At 34.3% G+C, this 27885-nt stretch overlaps 2 protein-coding genes across 3 annotated transcripts in view; one reads left to right on the top strand and one right to left on the bottom strand.

Moving 5' to 3' along the window:
* The window catches only part of LOC123670744 (protein unc-13 homolog B), a 637597-nt gene that overhangs the window by 483674 nt on the left and 126038 nt on the right, over positions 1 to 27885 (bottom strand). Inside the window, exon 4 of the mRNA XM_045604288.1 lies at positions 24188 to 24305. Coding sequence (XP_045460244.1) covers positions 24188 to 24305 — 118 coding nt within the window. The remainder of the gene's footprint in view (positions 1 to 24187; positions 24306 to 27885) is intronic.
* LOC123670747 (putative nuclease HARBI1) lies at positions 3698 to 5347 on the top strand. Of its 2 annotated transcripts, XM_045604291.1 has the most exons (4): positions 3698 to 4041; positions 4150 to 4436; positions 4509 to 5127; positions 5213 to 5347. In XM_045604291.1, the coding sequence occupies exons 2-4, from the start codon at positions 4169 to 4171 to the stop codon at positions 5316 to 5318; spliced, it is 993 nt and encodes a 330-aa protein (XP_045460247.1). In that variant the 5' UTR covers positions 3698 to 4041; positions 4150 to 4168; the 3' UTR covers positions 5319 to 5347. The 2 variants fall into 2 exon arrangements, with proteins under 2 accessions (XP_045460247.1, XP_045460248.1); XM_045604292.1 differs by having other exon boundaries at positions 4027 to 4436.

Raw genomic sequence — 27885 nt, 5'->3', positions numbered from 1 at the left:
TTTACGGGGGTTGGGAAAGTTCCAGAACAAGACGGTTATGCCCGATGTGTGTGTTACATCTGTTTCTCAGATTCTAGTTCTTCTAGAATATTCGAATCATACCTCTAGAGTCTAGACGATCGATTAACCAAGCCTACATTTATTTCAGAATATTTTGAGTTAATATAAAACGTTGATTCACTTTGGTACATAAGAAGTGCATTCTTTGTGGAGAAACTCCCAAATTGAGTGAAATATCGTATCACTGATATGTTTTCATTCCCGCTCACTTCATGTCAAAATTTATAGTTCTTGTTGGGAACAAAATTTGCTTACTGAAAATGACATATGCTCCTCCCTCTATCTAGGTTTAATACTTTGAGTTGGTAACTAATTCGGAGTGTATCAATAAAAAAGAGAGAGAAGCATTTACTCTTATGTTAAAATTCATTTAGTTTTTTACGAAACTTTGCGTGGAAGGTTTTATTTTAATATGTAGATAGTAGAGTTGCTACTTGATCGTATATAGAAAACCTTCATAAGCTTTCTTTGTGGTAGGTCTAATTCACCTAAAATTAACCAATAATTCCATCCACACCTCAATTATCTGATGACAAATTTCTAAGTTGCTGTTTATCAAAATCACATTCGTTCAATTCATTTTTTCCTCTCTTTTAACAAAATAGTTCAATATTTATGTTGAAACTGATATTATTGAAGGTATACAGGGTGAGTCTGGAGGAACGGGCCAAACTCCAGGAGCCTATTTTACACGTGAAAATAATTAAAAAAAAACATATATTCGTATACGATTCTCATTAGTTTTCGAGATACCAGTTGAAGTTTAAATCCATTTTTTTTAATGATTATACGAGTTTATCGAATCTCTATGAATCATTGCTACAGATCGGGAAAATCACCATAAAAACTTATGATGAATTTATTCACCACAGCTTACCTGGATTTTTCAGGACAATTTAGATTTTTCTGAGGATTTCGAGAGAATCGTTTAAATTTTTTTTTTTAGAAATCGGTAACAGATACGAGAAAACTACAAGAAACAAAAAAGTGTTCATAAATTTCATAAAGTTTAGTATATCAACAAAGATTCTCTTCACATTTTTTTAAATTAACAGTGGCTCACAAATAAAAATTTCTGGAGGAAAACAGTGGACAGTGTCCCAGAGAAAATATCACCCTGTGGATTTGCTATCTTAATTGGCATGTCACATGGTATGAATTCTACTACTACTACGATAAATGATACTATTTATGCCGAGTTTCAGTTGAATATCTGGTGAAGTGTAGATATTATAAGAGAAAAACTTGAGAAAAATTCTAACTTCAACGCACTGAATCTCGAAAACAAATGAGAATCGTATAAGAACATAAGAGTTTTTTTAATTATTTTCACGTGCAATACGCTTCTGTAGTTTGGCCCGTTCCTCCCGACTCACCCTGTAAAATGATAAGAATTACACTCATTCTCCTATATATAAACAAGGCATCTGAAGATGAAAATACAGGCCAATGTTAAAATGCTATATTTTGTCTACAAGTATCGTGGAGCTGCAACAACCTATATGTGTTTATAATTCACATTCCGTGTATGCAATACATTTTGATTATGAGTGATCGCCTGAGAACTACATCCTATTCATTTGACACAGGCCAATATAATCTATATCTATAGCTTGAGATTGAAATGAATAAAATCAACTATTGCAATAAGGTATTATGTGAGGTAACAGTATTGAACTGATTCCAATGTTGCGAATACAGTGAAAAGAAAAAAAAAGTTAAGTGAACAAATAAATTTAGCACATTATCCTGAACCATTTAATTCTCTGAAGTTTCACTTCTTCGCTTTTCTACTTTTTTCATTGCAAATAATTCTATGCCAGAAACATAAATGAGTTAAAGGCGATAAAGATGCAAATCGAGAACATTTGCGCCAGTAACAACCGTATGTGCGAGAGATAAACTGTATGCGAATGAAAATTCGAAATATCAGTAGCGGCAATTAGTCATTCTATAATATATCCAACGGAGGCGATCCATTCTATAATGATCGTTCTCGAATGAAAACGTTTGAATTTATAGAGCAATCTTAATCTATTCTACATGTCTTGTAGCTCCATGTCGTGATGAAGTCTTATTCTGTTATTGAGTGAGTTCATATTGAAGATTGAGAGAAGATACGGTTGGTTGAAACATATGTGTAAAAAGTTCCTATAATAAATATCTTCAATTACTCAAGAATATCTCAAGATAAATTTAGTTTCAGAAATACGGAATTATTGTCCAACAAACGTTAACTTCATTAACGACAACTCTATCTTCTTACACGAACGGCTTTATATATTATAGATGTTTAATTGTCTAGAGTTTCTACTGTTAGAAAAAATACCAGGATGTAGAGTTAATTATAACAAACACAGTTGTCCTACTATACAAGATCTAAATCTAAGTGATACCAGTGAGAGCCCTGAGCCATGTCGAAAATGTGTGTTAGAGCGATGGCACCTTGATACCTGCCCTGAAGATTAGGTTCGATCATAGTTTAAGTAAGCCACCCTGTTACAACAAACTACTTCTGAATTAGATGGAATTTCAAAATTTCAAACGGTGATGAATATCAAACCACTCCCAAATTTGGATCATTAATTAATTCAGTTTTAAACATACCCCGAAAATTTGAAGGTTTCTGTTTCCTTTCTCGAAAGTTATCCTGGAATAACTGAGGATAGAATGATTGGTGAAATAAACGCCACCCCACATTTTATACAGTGGTTTATTTTTTAAAGGTACCAATGATATACATAGATCTGTAGTGACTCGGTTTGCTCAGAGATGGCGCCATGGTCGTAATGCGCCACACAACATCGGCCCCGGCGTATTTAAAGGGGTCGACGCAAAGCAACCGATTCACTTCTCACCCGAGGGTGGGAAGGTGTGTCTTAGGCAGAGATCGCTGGATAGCCTAACCGATGAGTCCACCAGCGATCTCGGGACGAAACACAATACCCCGGGAGAGGGCGCACCTAAATATTGGCTCGAGACAGACTCGCTAAAGATCTTTCAGATCGACAGCCATGACCAGCTTTCTACTGGATTTTCAGTCGAATGTAAAATTCCACAGAATCATTTCGATGGGAATGGAGAATTCTGATGTCTGTAATTATTCTGCCAATACAGGAAAAATTTTACCCATTCATGACCCTGAGAATATTTAAGTTATTTCCACCCCAATGGGTGGAAAAAATTTGCAACGATCAAATCCCTGAGATTGAAAGAATGCAGCAGTGTTTTCATCCAACTACTTCACAATTTTCCCTTTATATCTTGTCAAATTCTCAAAGTGAACATATTACTGTTGCACCACAATCCAATGATAGAGCCTATTGCACCAAATCACTTTACAACTTTTTCTCCACTTTTCTCAACGGGATTAGAAATTCTATGACAAGATAATTTATCAGATTGATATTTTGGATTAAGACCTTCCGCAAACATTGAATAGAATCTATAGTTATAGTAGGTACTCAAAAATTAACTGGCTAAGTGAATTGTGACATGGTGTTTGGTCAATTAATCTGCTTTAAACCTCGTCCTAACTCTAAGGCCCAGTTTCACCAAATGCTTTAATCTTGACTTAGCTCTTAAGTGAGGCTTTAGATCACGATTAATGTAATGTAGCGTTTCACCACACTCCAAAGCGCCATTTAATCGACCAATCGCGATTTAGCACTAATCGGCCATTTTTGGAGGATTATAACCTTTCAAGCTGAGATTAATAATTATTTGGAACTCTTGTCTATGTAATTATTTTTCCGGAAATTTCGTTAAAATGGCCTTTCGACGAGTATATGATCTTGCCTTTGAAGATGATGATAGTGATGAAGAATTTGTCGTTCGACGTCCTCGATGGATCCGAGAAAGAGAAGATCATTTCCAAAATTTGGACAATGCGGATTTTGAGAAAAGATTCCGTCTCTCAAAAAAAGCTGCACTCTAAATACTGGGTTCAATTGAGGAACAAATTGAATTTGCAAACGACAAGTAAGTTTTAATGTTTCATTTTCCTTTTGAATTGGCTACTGATATTGTTGAGGTTATGTTTGCTATATAGTTTGATACACTGATTTTGCGTTTCCTATTGATTTCCAGGAATAATTCTGTTTCTCCAATGAATCAGTTACTATGCACCTTACGATACTATGCTACTGGTTGTCACCAAATTACAGTTGCAGACTTCACTGGAATTAGTAAATCGACAGCCCACAGAATAATTCATCGAGTGAGTACTGCTATTGCCTCTCTCCGTCCACTGCATATAACATTCCCTGAAACTCAGGAGGAAATTCGAAAAACACAGACTGAATTTTTCGGAATTGCAAGCTTTCCAAGGGTTTTGGGTGCCATCGATTGCACTCATGTTAAAATTAAAACTCCAGGTACGTCCTTCTTTCCTCCTACATGTAATGATTCTTCTCCCACTGTTTCATTAAATTTATGTCATTTTTCAGGTGGTGATAATGCAGAGCTGTTTCGTTGCAGAAAGGGTTACTTTTCACTGAATGTTCAGGCTATATGCAATGCCAAACTTGAATTCACAGACATAGTTGCGAGGTGGCCTGGAAGTAGTCATGATTCCACCATATTCCGTAATTGCTATCGGAAAGCTATGTTTGATGATGACAGATATGGAAATGCTGTCCTAGTAGGAGATAGTGGATATTCCTGTACCAAGTATTTCATGACTCCTTTTGAAAATTGTTTGAACCCTGCGGAACAATTATACAACGAATATCAAATCAGAACGAGAAACCCTGTGGAAAGAATGTTTGGAGTTTGGAAAAGACGCTTTCCTGTATTATCGTTAGGTTTTAGAATCGATTTGGATAAAGTATTTCCTGTAATAGTGGCAACGGCTGTACTTCATAATGTCCTACGAAGACGTGGGGAAGATGTCCCACCTTTTGATGCTGAGTTTGAAGCCAACCTACCAGCACCATGGGATGTTATAATAGCTCAGGGAGACATGGGACAAAATCCCATAGCAGTCTTAGGTCATCCATTGAACGAGAGGAGAGATTACCCTGAGCACCGAGAAAGACGTACTATGGTTCATCAATACTTCACAAGGTTTGTGTCCGGCCTGAAGATTATTGAACATATTTTGGCATTTCTATAATAGCAAAGCAAATGCTAATTTATATGTATATTTCAGGCTGGTAATGCTAGAGCGACAGCGCAGGGAAATTGGAAGGGTTGTAGTGGAAGAACATGAAGAGATTGCGGAAGATCCACATCCAGAAGTGAGGCAGGATCAATAGGACTTAAGACATTGAAAACAGCTGACAAAGAAAAAAAAATCACTCGCAGCCAGCAAATTTTTTTCTAATTTTATCAAAATATGACTATATGTATAGGCACAATATTTCCCATTTAAAATAGCCGTAAACTTTGTTTTTGTGTTTTATGAAATTTATTGCAAAGAATAATTTATTGATATGTTTGATTGAAATATTATTTAAGAAGCAGTTAAACTTGTTAATAAAAATAAATCAGTTAATAAAATTACTTAAATAGTTTTTTTTACAGAATGTGTGGTTTTGTGAAATGGGATAATTAAAGCTCTCAAGTACAAAATCAACTTTAATTGTATAACAAAACATAAAATGTGAATATTTTTTACATACATTCAGTCAAAAATCATTAGAGGAAACCAATAATTTACATTAAAAAATATAAATGAAAATCTTGTTTACTTATTAAAAAAGTGATAAATAATTATTTTCTTATACAAAGGCTACATAAACATAACTAACAGGAACTTGGCTGATCACAGTAAAGAGCATATATTTCAAAACTCAACAAATATTATATGTTAATTTTTTTTTACAAATAAAACTAAATGAATGAATGACACCTGACACCTAGCGTCAATGGAGGTCATCACTGCTAATACGAATACAGAACACTATATAACTCTTTGTTCACAACGTTGCCAAATGGTCTGACTATTTAATCGCGATTTGGTTAATCGCGATCAACTTTGGACGGGTTGATGCATGGTGAAACAGAAAACACTGTTAAGCCTGCTTTAGTAACAAGCGGAGTTTAATCAATCTGGGATCAAGTGCTGTTTGGTGAAACTGGGCCTAAGTCCATAGATAGACACATCGAAATTATGTCTTCTTGATAATAACAACCGTGATTACCAACAACAGATTTTCAATTTCAGATTTCTTTGTCTTCAATCTGAAATTGAAAATCTATTGTTGGTAATAACAGTTGTAATTTTTGATTGTTGTCTGAGTGCTAATCTGTATGAGTAAACTAACATTAAGGTTAAGCTCAACTTAATCATTCCTGAAAATGCTAATAAAACAAGAAAATACAAAAAGAGAAAGAAGAAGTACAATTTCAAGTGTGTAATATCATACGATATTAATTATCTATTTGGGGTATCTGGTTAATGTATCAGCAAAAATGCCATCAACTTAACCATTGTCAAACAGAAGACTTCCACGATATTACGTAAAAATCATAATCGACAGTAACCCAGGAGATTTTCCTAGTTGACGAGTGAATCTACTTTTTTGAGGTTCCCGTGGAGGAAGTAGTTAGGTTTTTGTCCGCTGGGTGGCGCATCGCAGTAATCATACTGCTTTGCGTCTGCCAGCGTTCAATAAGGTGCCTGCTATTTCGTTTGTTCGTCATCTTGGATTGAGTTATGCGGTACTGATGATCCCTAACACGATCGTTATATCGCTACTCTCCCTCGATGATATGCAATCTCCTGGGTTACTTTCGATTATGATTCCTACGTAATAGTGTGGAAGTCTTCTGTTTGATAATGGTTATGTTGATGGCATTTTTGCTGATACATTAACCAGATAGATAATTAATATCGTATGATATTACACACTTGAAATTGTACTTCTTCGTTCTCTTTTTGTATTTTCTTCATTCATTACCAAGAGCAGGTGTCAGCCATTTTTATATTATTTATACTAATAAAACAGTTAGCCAAAGCTAGAATGAATTAAAAAGAGTCTTCTAATTCTAACCTGACTGTTTATCCCAATAATTTTTGTTGTCTCAATCCTACAGTCGATAACTTTTTTCAACTCCATTATCACGAATATACTATAATCCCTGCCGATTATAAAAAAAAAAACGTGTGGGAGTCGTTTTTCATTAGCAGGCCGTCCTCGTCATTCTGACATTCATAACAGATGAATGCTGAAATTGCGCTTGGTGGTGTTTACTGTATAAGCATCGACACATTTTCTGGATGAACTGGAACGAACATGTGGGACTCACAATCATGACGAACAGCTGCTTTGACCATGTTCAAAATCCCGTAGTTTATTATTTGAACGTGTCTATTCATCGACCATACGCATTTTAGGGGTTAGCGCACCATCAGTTAGTGTGCTGCTGCTGCATCTCGCCTATCTCCTCAAAGGACCAGGCAGCAACGTAACGGAGAAGTTGTCACCGGTTAATTTTTTTGAATTTTTAGTATGCTGAACAAGAAAGTCTATGAGTCGAACATTTCCCGTAAGAAAACATCTTTAAACTGTAAACTGTTGTACAGGGTGGGAAAATAAGTGAGGTGAGCGGCTATATCTCAGGATCCCCTCATCGTAGAGACTTGCGGTAAAAAATTTTAGCACTAAAGTATACAAGAAAACACACTGGAAATTATTTGAAGTTCATATCTCTACCGCTAGGGGGCCTAATAGCTATCGTCAAGTAGAAAAATGAATTTTACTCGAAAATATTTCATATGAAGTTGAAGAAAAGAAATCATCCCTCTAATCCTTGGAAAATTCTCTATCTTTTTTAATTGTCACTTTCGATGTTACGACATCAAATAAGGGTAGGTGGAAGGGAGAAATCTGACTGATTGAAGTGCCTGTTTGGTTCAACATTTTTGAGCAAATTAGATCTCGTCTGAAAGATAAAATTTCTTGTTTGTGCTTCTTTCGATAGGAGGCGCTGAGTCATGAGTTCATTTTTTTGTTCATTTTACTTCGAAATTTCAAATGTAAAAGGATTTTTTCAACAGAAACAGAAATTCCATCAAATTTGCATGAAAAAACCTGTAAGTCGCAAAGCTATAGTTTAAGGCGTTCTGAAGTTAGGGCCGAAAGGAGATATTCTTCAACTGATGCACGGCAAAAAACCAAATTGTGTCTTCAAGTTCTGACAGAAACAGTAATTCCATCAAATTTGTATGAAAAACCCAAAACGTCGTAAAGTGACAGCTTCAGGCGTTCTGGAGTTATGGCCGAAAAAAGATATTCTTCAACTGATGCACTGAAAAACTGAATTGTGTCTTCTTTCGGCCATATCTAACTCCAGAATGCCTGAAGTTATCGCTTTGCGACCTTCTGGTTCTTTCATAGAAATTTGATGGAATTTCTGTTTTTGTCAAAACCTAAAGAACACAATTTGGTTTTTCGCCGTGCATCAGTTGAAGAATATCTTCTCTCGGTCATAACTCCAGAACGTCTGAAACTTTCACTTTGCGACCTTGAGGTTTTTTCATGCAAATTTGATGGAACTTCTGTTTCTGTTAAGAAAATCAAATCACATTTGAAATTTCGAAGTAAAATGAACAAAACAATGAACTTATGACTTAGCGCCCCCTATCGAAAGCAGCAAAAACAAATTTATCCTGAGTATATTTTGTCCTCAATCAACAAGATATTATCTCTTAGACGATATCTAATTTGCTCGAAAATGTTGAGCCAAACTGAAGTTATAGGCATTTCAATCAGTCAGATTTCTCCCTTCCACCTACCCTTATTTGATGTCGTGAAATCGAAAGTGATAATTCAAAAAGATAGAGAATTTTCCAAGGATTAGAGGGATGATTTCTGTTCTTCAACTTTATATGAAACATTTTCGAGTGAAATTGGTTTTTCTACTCGACGATAGCTATTAGGTCCCCAAGCGGTAGAGATATGAACTTCAAATAATTTCCAGTGTGTTTTCTTGTACAGTTTGGTGGTAAAAATTTTTACCGCAAGTCTCTACGATGAGGGGATCCTGAGATATAGCCGCTTACCTCGCTTATTTGCCCATCCTGTACAACCTTCTTTGCAATAAGGAGATAATAATAACTTCATTTAAGCAAGTTACTCAAGATAGCATTTCGTATCATCCATACTATTCTCTACTATTCTACTCATTTCTCTTCAACAATACATTTCCATTATTCTCGGGAATGTTTCCATAAACAGCTTCATATTCCCAACTTTATGAATTGAAATATCATTCAATGTATTGATGTTCTCTTCTCCGAAAATGTAAATGGAACTATAGCTAAAACCGCAGAATGTAATCCTCACTATATGAAAAGTAGTTCTACTGAATACGCATCGAATACATATACATGATTCTTGCTTCAATAAATGAATACTAATAGAATGTTCCTAGTTGGAAGTATCATACAGCAAGAGAAATAAGAGAACAAAAAATCATCTCACTTTAATCCGAATTTATATGCCGTTGAGCATTCCAGCAGTCGGCTAGGGTTTATATCAATTCATTTTCCGGTAGATTGGATGCATATTTCATCGGAACTTGTACTGGAATCGATTTTCTGTTCAATTTCAGCGAAATGGTATTCGGTGTGGTGGTCCTTCGCGTAGAATATTTATGCATACTATCAAATATTCAGTATTCTCTTGTCATAATATTTTTAGTAAAAATACTGAAACTGACATGAAACGTTCATATACTGACCTTTTCCAATCCTGTTTGTTCAGAGTGGATCGATAGTTCTTTGATACTTCGAACAATCGTAAAAATATGTGATTTGTTCAATCATAAATATTTGAATTCATTTTTATCACAAAATTCAATTACTGTTTGACGCTCGTTCGCTGAAAAGAGCCCTATATTTTGTTACGATGAATTTAGAGCTTGTTATTATATGAAACGATGAAATTCGATTCACACTTGACCAATTCGTGATCGAAATAAATTATGTTGCAAACAAAAAAACTTGGAATTTTCAGTGCATCTTCGTTTCTCGAATACTGCGTTGGTGTTCCTTAATGGGGAATCCTTTAATTTATTCGTTACAATATTTGTTCTCCCTGATTATAGGAAAAAACGTATTCAATGAAAATGAAATTCAGAAAAACTCATAATTGCTTTGCCCGAACAGCAAAAAATTCAAGCAGAATATCGATTAAAACTGAATATCACTATGACATCAGATCCACCTGAATTGAAATATTGTATTGATCTACAATTTCCTGCTTTCTCCAAACATTCATGTGTACAGGGTGTTCCGCCATTGATACAACGCTCTTTTACGGTTGAGCACTGAAATTTTCAATTTTTTTTTTCGACAGGGTATCATTGTAGGCTTCATCAGAGTTACATTCTCAAATTAATTATAAATACACGGAGTGTACCAAAAAAGTGTAAATGTCCAAATGAATGTTTTTTCTTCAAATAACACCCTGTTTTCATTGAATTTCCAGATTGTTTAAAATTGTGTTAAGTTTCGTTTTTCTAAAATTTGTTCGAAGTTGGTATGCTTAAAACTTACTATTTTTGAGATGTTCCGATTTTTCAAGAATTGGTAAGTCTTTGGAAAACACTAACAACTTTGGTATAAGTGAATTGAACTATTTGAATAATATTTTTGAAGTGCATACTAGAAAAACAGACAAGTACTGAGGATATACTAAGAATTCTTCATGAGTGAGTCTCTAGTTATCGTTTGACGCTAATGCTAATTCAACTATGGAGTTCGAAAATTGCATACAAATTTAGGGTGTTCCTCAATTGAAGGTAAAAACAAAGATGGCAGATTCTTCGGATCATTCTGAGAAAACAAGTTCTATAAATTTGGGCTTGCCCGATCGAGTTGTTTTCGAGATGCAAAATGTTGAAATTTGATTTCTTTTTTTTTCATAGCACCTTTCCTTCATAAGATATTTAACTTAAATCGGTCATAGTTATTCCAATTCGAAGTTTTCATCATGTGATATGCTAATTTTGTATACAACTCTGCAGGATGATACTCAAATCATATCAAGCTACTTGATTATTAGCAGTTTTATTGTGTAGTATCACATCAATAAAAAAATTATAAAATGAGAAGGAACCTTGAAAAAACACTTTTATTTATCGAACACATTGTATAAAATAACCGAAAATATCCATTTTTTTGGAATAAAAACATAAATTAAAAAAAAAACTATGAAGTTTCTCGATATTGAGAAACCTCCAGGATTTGTTTCATTTCATAATTTTCCATTCAGATACATAAGTCATCCTATCGATTCGCCGCCTAATCTATTGCGCGTTTTTGTAACTGTAACACCAGCTCCAGAAAATTGTGTTTCAACAGGAGCTGAAGATGATGGAGTTGACAAAAAATCCTTGGCTATTTTGGTCATGTTTAGAAAGATATTTCTGAAACTACCAAAATTTTCGAATAGATTTCATAGAAATGTGAGAAAACTACTAATAATGTCACACTGGCGAATGCTTCAGTCTCTCGGTGCTCGAGGATTCCCCTTATTTAGTCTAAGCGTGCACGCGATTGCAGAAATATATGCCCTAAAACGCGTGCACATCAAGCTCAAGTAATATCAAGTAGCTTGATATCAAGTAAAGCAATGAATATCTGAAATCAAGTTAAGTCAAGCTCAAGTACGTAATTTTTCATTGATTTTCAAGTCAAGTAGTAGGTTAAAATGTCAAGCTACTTGGCTTGATGAATCCCTACTAGCAATACTAAGAAAAATCCAAATTATTATAAGGTTCCAGTTAGTAAGCTGTGATGAATATTTTAATTATATATTTTGATATTTGTCTTCCCCATATGTAGAGCAGATTAATTTAATTAAATGAATTAGTATTTTTATTATCATAAAAAAGCACTACCAGGACAACCTGTATTTCGTAAATAAAGCGTTTGCAGGCACATGTTTATGGACTTTTCTCCCAAAATTATCCAAGGAATCTATCATTTTCCTTTGTTTCTCTAGAAACACCCTGTCTGAAACAGTTAAATGAGCAAAACCATTGGAAATATCAACGTTATACAAGGTGGCATGACCAAAGTCAGCCATTCCCTTTCTAATCTGGTATAGAAACATTAAGAATTCAAACGAGCCATGCTTGACTGAAACGGTTTCGTGTCTAAACGAGGTACATGTCACACACAGCAGCTCTAACTCATTCGAATGAAAAAATCATGAATATTTACTTTTACCCTCCAGGATGAAATGGCCAAAATTAGAATTCGTGACTTTAATGATACGCCTTTCTTTTTTGAAGAGGGGTTAATCCTATTTTATGAATGCTTCAGTAGCGTTAACAATGAAGTTTTGTAATATTGAATTATTCATTGTTTTGTGTGGTAGATGGAGCAAAGATTTCGATATCTTGATCATTGCCCACACAAGATATGGAAAACAGGTACTCGATTTATTTTTTATTTGAGTTTGCCGCAACTTTATTTCGACTCATGGGATATTGTGAAGACTATTTCGAGTAAAGTAAAATGGAAAAACCATTGGAGACATAACTGCAGACCCGAAGTGAGGGCAGAGATATGGCGCGGTGTGATTTTCCCTTGCACGTGATTTGTCGGAGATAGTGATTTTTTGAATCCCGTGATATAGAAGAAAACACGAATAAATTCCTAACTGAAGTTCACTCATCTCATTAGCATCTCATGAAAAATCATAAGACAGGGAATATTTATTTTACGTCGGGGCCCTCCGCCAACCCTTAACATTATCTATCCCTATTTTTTTGATCTTACGATGTATTAAGATTTTAATGTGATGTTTATTATGCGGACTGGAACGAAATGCAATGAAAACAAAAAATTATGAAATTATTACAACGCGTACGTGAGGAATATTTTCTTTCTCTTGTTCTGTCGTTATTCCGTTCATTCTTCCACATCTTGTAGAACAAAATCGTGCGAGAATATATCAGAAACTCACAGTTTTCATGGTTATATTTTATTATTATATGTCGGTACTCCGAACTTTCCGTCACGGCTTTATCTGTCAATTCATCAATTAGCCTTGAAGATATCAGTTCTGCCAACCAATATTTTTCAATGCAAATATCACTAAATTATATTTATGGAAATATTTCATGAATTTCAATAAAAATGCAATGAATTAGAGAAAAAAATGTATAATACTCTTACAGAAGGCTCATTCTACCACTCGTTCATTCAAAAACTCGCCACTTCGTAGCTCGTTTCTGAATTTTGAACTCGTGGAAGAATATCAATGCCTTCTGCACTTGTATTATAAATAACTATTTTGTGGGTGATTTGGGAATGAGAATCCGAAATATGATGCTTTTTTCAATAAAAATAGGCCTACTTGCCAATAAGACGAGTCTGTTAATTTATGCTATTATAACAATTGTTGAGCTTTCTTGGGAAATCATAGAAATTAAACGATTGCTTGGATATTATGAACTGAAATGGCAGTTCTCTACTAATAATAAGCCTTCATTTCCAACAGATATGATACCCAATTACAGGGAATCAAACACAACAATCAATACAAAATTAATAATAATTTCTAAAAAAAAATTGATGCTATATCTAGAACGTAATCTAATAAAACAATAAAATTAAAATATGAACAGCTCATGTTTATAACACATGTTCCTATACAGGGTGAGTCTTTAATTCTCTTTTTCTTCATGTGGCAATTTTCAGTTATGAAAAATGAAGATCTACGGTAAAAGTGTTCATCGAAAAATACATTATAGATATTCGTGAAGGATTATTCGATTGAATAATTCATTCGTATAACGCAAATTTAAAAAATGAATCCTCAATTTTGAGTCCAGTAAATTGTTGAATAAAATATTCATTGAGAACTTATTTACAATTTTGCCAAATATTTTTATGACATTGGGAATATTTTACATATTTTGCCGGTATTGGTTGCTTATGCCGAACAAAGTTTTAGTGTTTTAGCAAGCATAAAATTTTATGATCATTCTTGTTCGGCTCTATCAAGAGTTTCCGGAGTATTGACATTCGACTCTATGATTACAATTGGATTTAGCCCGAAAAATTGACCTAATTATCGAGTCCTTTGCTACAGTCTAGTCCAGAAAAGCTTAATCTTAAAAGCCACTTGTGTATTTAACGTGATATGATTCATTTCAAATCCACATCTACAGATCTACATAATATGACCTATGTTTATGTTATGCAAATGATAAAAGGATATTTTTTCATCCATTATCCTCGTGTTTTCAGTATATATCGAATTGTGAGTTAAGCGCAGATAAATACTACCTGATAAATTTGAATACATATCAAAAAATTACAATAGTATGAAGACACAACTTGCTACTTGGGGTGACGAAATATCACTTCAAGGTTTTTGAATAAAATAAAACAACAAAACAGAACAAAGACATTTACAAAAGACAAAAATATGGGGCTGTTTTAGTATTGCTTCGAAAACTAGTTCGGATTGCAAATATATGTTCCGCTGACATTCGGCATTCAACAGTAGCTGGTTTCGAATGCAAAATCGTAAGAATTTTCCATATGTTGAATGTTAAACATCTGCTTCCAAATAATTAGCAAGTGGAGGTAGTTTTGTTTTTTGTCTTTGTGAAACACATAGTAATGTTATCCCTCTTTCAATGCTCATATGGGTTGGAGATTTTCTCCAGGGAATGTTGAAAAACGCAGCGGAGTGGAACAACCTTATGCTGTTCTTGAGAATCAAGGACGCAATATGAAAAGGCGATCAGCCAACTGGGCCGAATTACCGACCATCAAATAGAGGATCCTGAAACGGTCACTTCACTGTTTCACCCCTAATGACGGCCCTCCTGGTATAGCTAAACATATGGTCTCCAAAGGTACCAACCTCAGAGGAAAGAAAAGATAGAGGTGCCTTATAGCATTTGTTGACATCGCTATAACATTTTTGTTTACAAACACTTATAATGTATTGCGTTGCCATTCTGAGGAAGAAGTTAACTTTTCTCCGTTCTGTGGCATAGATGTTTTGCGAATATTCGGTGGATTTGGCAACACGGTTCTTTTGTTGTTATTGCACGTGACAACTAGAGGTGCGTTAAGGGTTAACTGTTCATTTTAATTTCACGTTTGTAATCGGCGTTATTTCATACAAGTTTGTGAATTTTAAGTTACATATTGTTGATTTTAATCATGGTAAATACTCGAAAAACATGTATAGTGTGTAAAACATCGGAAATGAAAACCTAACCTATCATAGGTAAGTTCACGTTTTGAGTCCATAGGCGTAGAATATATCTCGTCTATGGCGTAGTATTTGTGAGATATCGAAAACTTAATTCAATGCTAACATTTGTGGGTTTCCTTCAAATAGAGAATTTAGCAAAATATGGTGCCACGCGTTAAGATTGCAAATGAACAATTTGCCGAAATATGCATATGTTTGTTCCAAACATTTCACCACCGAAAACTTAATAAGAGGCAGTAAGAGAACCATTGACTACGCCACTGAAATGTTTACCGTCCCTTTAGTTGTCAATTTTGAAGGTTTGTTGTCCTTTCTCACTTTATCATCATAATTGATTACAATACAACGCTATTTACTTCTAAGGGCACCTCTATCCCTTCTTTCCTCTGAGGTACCAACTGAATGAACAAGCGCTCAAAAACTACAAACATTCTCATTTCTTTCCATCAGATTCAAAGAAGTAGACCTGAACACATAAAAGTCACAAAACTCCTTTCAATCAAATCGAAATTCCACTTTTCCCTAGAGGGCTATGCCTCCTCGTTTCCGGTAACGCGCGGTAACTCTAAATGGAACTTCATAATAATTCCTCAACATCCACTTTCTTCCTCGTCCGGAACCCGAAAACGGACTCATTCGAAAATATACAACCCAGCAGCGAGCTCGTCGAGAGGGTGATCGTGAACAGTTTCAACGTTTTATTCATGACCTCGGAGACATTCTGACAAAAATATCTGAGCCTCGCGTGTTGCAGGCCTTTCCAAGGCTTCATTATTTATAACTGCGAATAATAAAAAGGCAGCCTTGAAGAATTTGCGTCTCTCATAATCCGCAGCTTGTACAGTGTTGTGCGTTATCGAACCGATGTTGGAATATCCGGAAAATTTTATTCTTTATGCTGCTTTTCAGGCGAGTCGCCCGAAAGCGGGGCCATTTCCTGATTCCTGCCAGTTTCCTTGCAGGCGAAGGTCTTTTGTTGTATTATTGCCAATAATGATCCTTTGTTGCCTCCTTCTGGTTTTTCACAATTCGCACTTTTAATGGTGGAAAATCCGAGTAACGAATGCGAAAAACAGAATATTAGTATGAAAACACGAGCAAAAGTTTGAACATACTGAGATGTGGAGAAGTTCCATAAAGCGTTTGTGAATTAATGAAAGAGGTATTTCTTCATCAAATATCATGAATGTAGGCTTGGTTAATCGATCGTCTAGAGGTATAATTCGATTACCTGGCCTTTCGTCTTTTTCTCCGTGACTTTGTTGGATTTGTAATAATTAAACTCTTTTGAATTATTTACATCTATTTACAAAGCCACAATTATACAGTACAAATTCAGTATTGAGAAGATCCTAACTACGTATTAATTAACAAGTTTCTCACTACGGTACTGAATTTTGTCTTTAACTCGTTTGTTGATTACTCGAAACTACTTCGTTTATCACGTCTTCGTCGTACTTCAAGTTTTCGGTCGTCTCGTCTCTAACTCGTCTTAATTTAGTCCGCGAACCGTCTTTTCGTCTTACGTCTTAAGTTTACCGACCGAACTTCGGCTTAAGTTGAACTGTCCTCCCTGCCTATTGGGACTACCCTGTCTCGAATATCGACCTCCCTTCTTTCGGCTTGACCACACCCTTAGGGAAAGTACCATCCCCTAGTCCAATAAGAGCTTTGCCGTACCGCCCACAAAGATCTTCATGGATTCCTGGAAATCGAATATTCTCGAAGGACTAGAACCTGATACACAGATGTGACACATCTGGTATGACCGTATTGTTTTCGAACTTTCACAACCATCCAGTAAATCTCTTCAAGATTCACAACTCTTGACATATCTTCGACATCTCGAAGAATAACACATCCTTTTTGCATTATATGTACACTAACAATTCGTTCCCTGTAAATTCATTGAAACTGTCATGCCCTCGACACTAGAAGAAACTAAAAGGTCTCCAAGCATCGCAATTATTTACAGGGAACAATAACTGGATCCTACATGAATATAAAACATTGACAACGTTGTGTCTATTCCTTCAGAATAATTTATTCATAAATTGTCAGCTACTGAATATAATATATTTTATTTCAGTATTAAGATCTATAATTATCTTCCTAGAAGAATAAGAGATATTTCTGATTTTACTTTGTTCAAGAAAACTGTTTCTTCAATTTTAATTGACTGTGAACCATATTCGATATTTGAATTTGAAATGTACTGTGAAAATAAAATTTGGAATATGTTTTTTTATGGGTAGAATATCTTCTTTTCTGTTGTTGTATTATTTAGTTGATTTTTTTCCCTAATTATGACCTGTTTTCCTTTTGTTATTTATAACAATTTTGAGAATATATATCTATTTATCTATCTCTATGATATATTTGGTTCATTTTTGTCTTGGAATGTAATTCAAATTTCAAAAATGACAAAATTAATAATCATCAAAAAAAAATTCCAAATAACTGAAACTGTACAAATTGGGTAAACGTTAAAAATTTTATAACTAAATTAACATGAATACAGACGTATCAACCAAAGGATTAATTTGAAATTTTTAAAATTGTTTTTTCAATTGTAAATGTCTACTTGTATTTGTATTTCATGAGAATTACAAGAAAAAAATCTATGACTACCTAAAGTAATTACGTTCTCTGTGAACCCTCACTAGATAAAAAGTTACTTTCAGTTATTAGTTTGAATGTTCCTCAATTGCAATTTTTGTGAAGTAGATATACAAGTGGTAAGGAGTAGATATACAAGTGGTAAGGTGGTAAATTCAGTAATTCTGTTGAACTATGAGGCACTGATGAGGGGAAATGTTATTATTAAATACAAAAATTCCGAAACGTAGGTCTGTCTTTATGTTAATTTAGTTATTCAATTTGTTAACCGTTTATTCAATTTGAACAGTTTTTATTATTTCGAATTTTCTTTTGGTTGATAATTTATTTCGTCATTCTTAGAATTGGAATTATATTCCAAGACAATAATAAACCAAATATATCATTAAGATATATTATTGTGAAGGAATAGACCCCAAGTTGTCGATATTTTATATTCATTTAGATTACTTCATCTATACCATAGGTTCTGATGAATCGATACTTCTGAAATTCTGTAAGAATATTGGAACGATTACTTCTTTAAGGGTTTGTCAATAAGAGCTTCGTTTGTCAATATGGTCACCCCGGAACACCATGACGTTTTCTGACATAAATACAGGTGATCTAGATTTTAGGTCGATAACTTTGGCGTCGGATAGAACAATTCGTTCCATAGAAAAGAGGTCATATAAACATATATCCTAACAAGGTTCGTTTTCGAGATACAAGGTGTTGAATTCTGAAAAAAAAATCAGTATTTTACTTTTAACTCTAGTAATATTGCATTCATTGTTTTAATTTTCAGGTATTGAAGTCTTGATAACGTAATTTATCGAATAAGGTAAGTGTCATTTGCCAAAATTATCTAGTGGCGTGGATGTAGGGATGTGATGTTTCATTTATGAAATCAACGGGGCTTCTTAAAAAAAAGTCTTTTGAATTTTTGATAAATGAAAGTACAAAGATTGGGGTAGTTTATTATAACACTTTCAGATTGCTATCATTTTATGAGAAACATTTATCAGACATTCTACAATAAAAAATTTTGGTAGATCTTTGTGTATAATATTTAATTTTTACTCGATTATCTCGAAAACGGTACTTTCTTTGAAAAAAATCTTTTTTCAGTAAAAATATTGATTTCAGAAATGGAATAATTTTCTCGAAAAAAAGACAGTGGTGAAGATTTTCAATCATCCTTCTTTTCATGAAAAAAGTTGTTCTAACCCCAAAGTTATTGAACTAAAATTTGGATCACCTGTATACTACTCAACAGAATTGAAAGGAGTTTATGTATTTTGTGATGGTTTCAAAAGTTATCTATTCTTGTCCACCGAAAGTACTTTTATGAAAAATCTTATGTTAACTTTGTTATATCTGAATGGTTTTTTTCGTACTCGTTCGATTACTTTTTCACTTTCAGGCAAGTTCTTATCGTTTGAGAAGAATTTTTCATCATTTTGATTTATAATCTGAAAATTTGTTTGACAATAATGCCTAAAGGTAACCTTAGTAGTGGGATAAGCACATCGATTCCTTAGTGGTAAAACTAAGGTATCTACTCTCAAAATTCATATACCTGAAGAATTACCTGAGCGTTTCGAATTTGGAGCTGATTTATACTGCCTTATGTCAGTCTCAGATTCAGTATGGAATATGGGATGGGGTGGAGCTTATAATTGTCACATGAAAAGAGTTGAAGTAATCCAGAAGTGGTTGCTTCGTATTATCTATGGAAAACCACTTTTGTTTCCATCCGATGATTTATATGAAATATCCAAAATTATGAATCCTCATCAGCTATTTGTACTGAAAATCTTATCCTCCATAAGTTCGAGAAAAATTCAGATCCAACCAAGAGAATACTCTTATGACACAAGAAATAAGACGAACAGATGCTTTGCACCAAGAGCAGAAAAACGTATTGGCCAAAGAAGTTTCAGTTACCTTGCTCCGCGATTATACTCTACGGTTTCCAAAGTGTTGAAAATGATAGTAAATCCTAAAAAACCTAGAACTGAATTGAAGAAATGGGTAATTGAAAGAGGAAGGGAATATTTTAATTCAATTATCAACCCATAATGAAAGATCGTTATATATTTTTCAAAATATTATTCTGAAATGACAACTATATCATTGGTTCGACTATTTTGTAGATGAGAGACCAGAGACCCCTTTTTGTCTTGATGCTTTTCGTTATTGAAACCATTCATTATGTAGGATTCTAAATGAAGCTCTACTCCTGTCACATTAGAATTATTATTAAGTTTGTATGTTTTATATTGGCTGTGGTTAATTTTATAAGTTGTTTTACAAATCACGTACAGGCTCACGCCTCTGTAATTAATTTTTATCGAGAATAAACTATATTATTATTATTATTAGTACGGATGACGCCAATAGGAATTATAGGTATGGTCAGGGCGTTACGTTTCAAGTTAGTGGAAGGCGAAAGCGTAGTTTTCCGACTCGACCATCGATATCGAAAAACTGGAAAGGCGACCGAAAGACCTAGAAGTGGACGTCCGAGTTCTACCAATCTTACACAATGTTGGTCTCTGACTGTATCTACCCGTAAAGAGACTTTGAGTACTTGTCGAATGATGTAACAACGGCTTTTGAACGCTTCTGGAGTTTCGGTTTCGATTGAAACAGTCCGTTCGAAACTTCGAGACGTTAATCCACATTCTCGACGACTTTTGAGAAGGATTCCACCAACCCAATATCATTTGCGATTTCGATTGGAATGCACCAATGACCACACGAAGTGGAACGATCAATGGAGGTCTGTTATGTTCACAGATGAATCTAGTATGGACGGTTTTCGGATAGTCGGCATGTTCGGGTATAGACCCATCCTCTGGTGTCCAGAAATCGCAGATCGATGTTCACATAGTTACAGTTTGAGGAAACATTTATTCCAATGGCTCTGCCAGCACGGTCTTCAGACATCAATCCCATTGAACACGCTCGGGATCGGCTACAGAGAGCTTTGGATTCTCATCAACTAGGTACCTTCATCTCAAAATATGTATAGAAGGAATGGAAAGTAAACATATGTACTCGATCTCGAATACAAGAAAGATGGAAGTTTAGTCACCAATCACAATCGAGCTAGCTGATTGTGTGTGAGCCATAGGCTTGGAGAATCCTGATTTGATTGTTGAATGTTTTATCAGGAAAGCTTTTTTCATAACTTCACAATAGCTAAATCATTAAACTGGAAAAAAAGCTCACTCTTTCGAAACACGAAGAAATTTTTATGAATAAATCACAATGTAAACTATTTTTGAGCATGGATTTATAATTTCGAAATTAATCAAATTATGTTACGCAACTGCTTTAGTGTCCTGTCAGACAAGGAGTGACGAATGTTAGCATAAAAACCAATGTATCAGTTACAAGGCGATTTCCGTTTCTCTTATTAATGTTCTAAGACCTCCAAATACACTTCAAGAAGTCAGATGGCTTTTACCGCAACTCTGGAGTAACTGGAGTTGATCAAGGCTACTTCAACAATCTGATATAAAGTATGCATAGACGTTGTCAGGATGTGGTTGATGTTCAAGAAGATCATATTCTTCACTGAACTCAATTTTTTCAATTTTTCAGAGAACTTACTACAAATACTGAAAAAAGAAGTTAATATGAAACTGGAGCACTTATAACGAAATCAGCAATTTTGAATTTTTCCCGTAAAGCTAAATGCTCTACCAATCCTTCTCTCGTTTGCACTGTAAGTATTTCTTTTGGGTAATCAGAACACCTCGTATGAGCTATTTAAGTAAACCAATCCCTGAAGCTCATCTCATCTATTAATCGTTGAGTACATTACACTAATTTTCTGTCCAATAATTCCTATGACCTCATACACATTCGTTGCTTTCCTATTAACTTGTAACATATAAGCTTCATTTTGTCAATGTGAAACTACCTTGCAAGATTAAGACTGAATGTGTAGGTATGTTGCAACAAACTACCTTGCAACTTCTCACTCTGCAAATAAACTACGTTGCATGAAAAATAATGAGATTTTAAAGGCGCGATGTGAAAAATCAAAGAAAGTAGTATGGTTCAGCAGGCATATTCTTTTTAATTTTTTTATTTGAATGTATTTTTCTATATGACGAAACGGTAAATCTGATAACTATTATATCAACCTCGTATCTCTGAAGCTGGCTTTCAAGTGAACTACATAACGATATTTTCTATCATAATGCATTCTGATAATGTAAATGTTTTTATTTCCACTCGAAGCGCATACCAAATTTGGGAATATGATGAATATTCACCGAAAAACATTTTTGGGGTGCTTCTCCCATTTATTCATTCATTTTTTCAAATAGATATTGCAGAGAATGTATTTCATCTAAGAATTACTTGAATAATACAATAAACGGTTGGATCGACCTATGAACACCACAAAAAAAAACTGTTTATTCAATCATTCCACATAAAACTTCATTTGAAATTTAATTGAAAATAGTAAATTCAGAAAGCTGATCATTTTTAGCCTCGTTACTGTCCTCGTTTCTTATCGATATTTCTGTTAAAATCCCAAGACTCAAAGCCATTTTGTCAAATGGTTAACCAGAACTGTTTTCTACAAGCACATCGTTTGTCCATAAAATGAACACTAAAACTTCATTTCGACTAAGATGGAATCAGATTGCGAAAGTTTCTTCATACTCTTCGGCTATCATCACTCATTGTAGTCGACATCAAGAATCATATTTCACATATGAGGATTGGAAATATAATCCTCATATCCAGGAATATCCTTCAGAGTAGCTTATAAATGGAAGATGACAAAAAGAGTTCTTTATGAAATAAAGTTGAACAAACAGGCTCTTCATCGTGAACTTTCAGTTGTCATTTTTCATGAACAATTTGATGCATCGTTAACTTTTATAACCGCAGTACTTTTATAACAGCAGTATCAACAGAAAAAGCCGTTATATCGGGTGTAGTACACTTTCTTCTGAATATTTGATATACAGCGTGTCCCTGAATTAATGGTTTGCTACCATATTTTCCCATCAGAAATATTCGGGTAGGTACAAACATTTTTTTTTCGAAGAATGTTTTTGGATGGAACAATAGCTGCTTAGAAGGTGGACTTTCCTTCATTTTCTCCGGAGTGAACAAAATTTATCATTCAAAAATTCATTCATTAAATGGAAATTTTCAAGGCCTTTGAAGCAACGTATTTTTTCCGTAATCCCGAAATAAATAAATTTGTGAACAATAGAGTTCCACTAATTGAGATTATTTCGAATAGGTAATCAATGATTTTTTGATATAAAAATGTTCGAGTTTCACCAATTTCTTCTATCTTTCCATATAATGTTTTGGGGGTTTACTGGCTCCATGTGATAGTTTTATCATTAACTCCACTTTATATATAAAAATAATAATTTTTCAAATAATCATGTACCAATTCGAAAAATTATTATCCTAAGGTGAAATAGGTTGATGGACAAACATTTGTGTATATAAAAGACGTGTAAATGTCACCAGGAAATTCATTTTTAAATTTTACATATAGCCCGATTCCGAAACATAATAGAGATATGGGGATTCAATGTATATTTTGAGCAATATTTCATGTGTAATCTTTGGGAAAATGATTCCCATTCAAATCTTAGGATTTTCTGGATCTCACTTCCAATCAGGTCTAGAATTCTGAAAAAAATATTTCAAAATTGCGTGAGACATGCAAGGTTCGCGATTTTTATTTCCAGATTCCAAATTGAATTTCATCATTCTAAATTCTTAGGATTTCCGGAACACAACATTTCAACACTTTTTTCATGTACATTTATGAAAAAAAAAAAGAGAAAATACTTCTGAAAACGATATCATCATAAACTTTCTTATGAAGCTTGAAATTATTCATATTTCGAAAACCTTCACGTAAAATTTCAAACGGTATTTTATTGTTATTGAAATAATAGGTTTTTTCATATTCTGCTTGATTCTGACATAAGGAATCTGCCATTCTAAAATAATTAATTCAAAATTCTTCACCATATTTGAATTGAGTATAAGAAAACTGAAATGTGAAATGGTGGAAAAGTTCCATTTAACTATTCGGCCACCAATAGTGCTCGAAAATGATATTAAACTATACCAAAATATCACCTATGCTTTGAAGGCGAGCTGTATTTCATAAGACAAAAATGATTTTCTTAACGTTACTATACAGAGTGATCAGAATAACCTCAGAAAAGGTCATGTGTTTATACCCGATGCTATTTTTCCAGCTTACAATGAAGCATCTTGTATACCGCCATATGTAGATGAATGTGTTATGAGATACTTACCTCGTTGGAGTATTGAACTGTTTGAAGAGGGATGTAATGGTATCCCATAGCACGATCCCAAAGCATGCCCTTGCTCCATACTTCGATGAGGAGTCCCGTATTCAAGTCGTTCGTTTCGCTATAAAGATATTAAATAAGGATGAACATGAATTCATTCCAACAAATTCATCGATTTAAAAAAATAGCATAGAATTCTCTTTCATGTAAGCTTGTGATGTGTGAGTCTATGACACGAAATATTTCAAACTAATATTCTTCTACATTAAATCGTTGAATTTCGCACAGGTATCAGTTCACATAAAAATATAATGTTTCAATTAGTTTGTTCAGTTATCCTGAGCCTAGTTCGCCATTATTGACAATGACAAGTAATAATACGCATTCGCCATTTTGCATCTTCGGTTGCAAAATGGCGAAGGCGTTAGTTCCGAACGTGAACTCGAGTATCGTGAATATTGGGGTAATTAGCTGTATTCATAAAACTGAAGGATATCCTTGTAAATATAAGGTTTTGAGTCGAAGAAAACGGTAGGTCCATAACATTTCCTTTTCTTTTTATTCATATTGATTGCCTTATTCTTGCAAGGATATCCTCCACGTCTAAGTGAAGGGATGTTGGCTTGTGTGTGCTGCGACAAGTTACAACCTGTTTAGGATGGTTTCTTTATTTATAGTATTTTTTTATCATCTGTATTATTTGAGCAAATTATTTCGATCAGAGGATATGTATTCGTTAAGCAGCGATAGTGAAAAAGATAATTGTTTAACCGAACTGCAGTTCATAGGACCTTAATCGGGATTTCTGGATGGAGTCATAAGCCACAGCTCTATACCATCATCAGCAAGTAGTAAAACGTTGTGTTCATTTTGTGGATAAATTCTTATTTGTGAATTTTTCCCTATTCTTGAACCGTGGGCCGATTCAGGTCATAATCGTACTAATGAACATTTCTCTTGAATCACAACATTAACATTAACATTAACATTCAGTGCTAGATGACTTTTCGGCTGACATAAAAAGCTGATAGCTCCTGGTTTCCTTGCCTCATCAGAGTTTCCATTTAAATAACCAATATAGAAAATTGAAAGTAACTTTCAATAATTCCGTATCGAATTATAACTACACCCCCAAATATGTTAAACTTGATTCTTCTTTGAATTTTAAGGTCCATTTGGAAAATTTGTATATAAAATTGAAGTCCAGGAATAATATTCTTCAGAAATTACTTGGTTCTTCATGGGTTGTGGATACCAGCAATCTTCCTACGGCAGCTTTTGCCTTGGTTTTTCTGCTGCTGAATACTGTTGTTCTGTTTGGTTCAATATTGCTCATGTTCATGAAATTGATGCACAGCTTAACGTTTCTATTATAATTATCAGTGGAACTATTAGACCTTCACCTTTACATTGGTTACCAGTGTTTTCACATATACTTTCGACTCATATACGTAGACAGGTTGCAGTCAAGAAATCTTGGGATGAATTTCATTTCTACCCGAATTTAGTTCCAATTGTATCTTACCTGCCAGATACTAGAACTGCCATATTAAACTCACGCAAATCTTTATGGATTAATTCTTTCCTTCGATATAATGAGAGTGACAAGAAAATTTGGTGTTGGGAATGAAGTTCTTGTAATGTCTTCAACGAGAGTCTAATAGTTGATCCTTCAGGAAAAGTTCTAGGTTTCAACCTTTTTTTGGTGTATAATAAATCGACTTAGGTCATGGTCATGGTCGTTGCAATAGTATGCTCTTCAAATGACATTTTATTGAAAGCCCACTATGTGAATATGGTGGAAAAGAAACCATTGACCAGTTGATGATACTTGTCCAATTTATAAATTTCATAGGGGTTTCCAAGCTATCCATTCAGAAACAGATTCTTCTTTAGAATGGGTCGCTAACTTCAAATCAATATAATGGAAACTAATATATTTATTACTCCTTTCTGGTTCTTTTTCCGTTCATTTCAGATTTAATTAAAATATATATGTCGTCAACTTTTAGTGAAGGGGCAGGATGTAGGAGATTTTGTTCGGATTAAGAGGAGGCCCTTCAATATAAATATGTTAGCTTATTCTTTAAACAAATACAAAAGCCCATCACTACTCCTATACGGGGAGACAGAGTTTTTGCTAAGGTTTTTATCTGTACTCTTGTATAGTATGCTGAAATAATATATGATGCCCCGTTTACATTTCCTCTGCTAATACTGAGATTTCATCTACACATAATTTATTGTTTGAAGTTGATAATTTTTCACATTGCTTCATCACAAAAAAATATATCGATGGTGTAGTGCAAAAAACTTGTTCTCAAAAAAACAACTTTTAAGGTTTGTCATCATCAATCGATTAAACTTATGACTTCAGAACTTCAAGAGTGACATTATATTGTTTCTAGATAGATATTACTTACATTACCTCCAAAATATGAATATAACAAAAATAATATCCGAAAATATAAATTATATCTGAATTCACTTGGCACAGATGTACGCTACGCCATCGATATATACAGCGTGATTTACCACGATGGCCTATTAGACGTTTATGAGAACTTATCATGATTCTGCGCTGAAAATTTGCATGGTGGGTTTTGAAACAATGGTATTTTAGGTGGAAAGATTATTGTCTCAAACCCCAACATGCAAATTTTCAGCACAAAATTATGATTAGTTTTCCATAAGGCCGGCCATCCACGTACAGTTGAAACTGTTAGTTTCGACTGAACAGTTAAAACTGTCAGTTTCAACTGTGAACTGAGATGTGCACACATGTGCAGTTCAAAGCTTCAGTTTGTTCCATGATGGATTCGAGAAGGTCCGACGATTTGGCGGTCCTCGGTTTAATTTTTGCAATTTTACTAAGAATAAAGAAGAGAAAGCATAAACAGTGGTGCAAGCAGTGGCTACAAAAAAGAAATTTATCTTCACACATAAATTTATTGAGAGATTTAGGAGAAGAACCATTAGATTTTCTCAATTATTTGTGCATGACTGAAACAGTGTACCAAAAATTAACATTGTTGGTTTCTCCTTTAATTGTGAAAAAAAGATACAGTCATGAGAACTGCAATATCTCCACATGAAAGATTAGATACGTGGATGGCCGGCCTAAAAGTCTAAGGCCGGCCATCCACGTACAGTTGAAACTGTCAGTTTCGACTGAACAGTTAAAACTGTCAGTCGAAACTCTACGTGAGTGGGTATTTCAGTCTCAGTTCAACTCGAATTTTTCAACTGAACAGTTCAACTGAGAGAAATGAAATTGTTCATATTTTTAACTGAAAGGTTTAACTGAACTGACAGTGTGTGGGGGTTCAACTGTGGAGTTCTCAGTTGATTTCGTGTCGAGCAAGGGTGCGCATCAGAATGTCGCGTAAACATAACCAGGTTATAGTCGATTTTATCGAACTATATAGGTCGGAACTTTGTTTATGGCAAGTGACATCGGCTGATTATCACGATCGCGCCAAAAAAGATGCGGCATACAGCAGACTGGCGAAAAAGTTGGAAAAAATAGAACCTGGTACGACCAAGAAATCGGTGCTGTCCAAAGTAAACAGCTTGAGATCTGCTTACCGCAAAGAAAAAGAAAGTTGAGGCTTCGAAAAAATCTGGAGCATCTGTGTAGAAAATTTCAGGCACTCATACGAGCGTCCTGTGGCTAAAAATCTCAGAGTAGCAGCTAATCT

Source organism: Harmonia axyridis, chromosome 1, assembly GCF_914767665.1.
Source record: "Harmonia axyridis chromosome 1, icHarAxyr1.1, whole genome shotgun sequence".
Classification (NCBI taxonomy): domain Eukaryota; kingdom Metazoa; phylum Arthropoda; class Insecta; order Coleoptera; family Coccinellidae; genus Harmonia; species Harmonia axyridis.
This window is presented reverse-complemented; position numbering and strand designations above follow the sequence as displayed.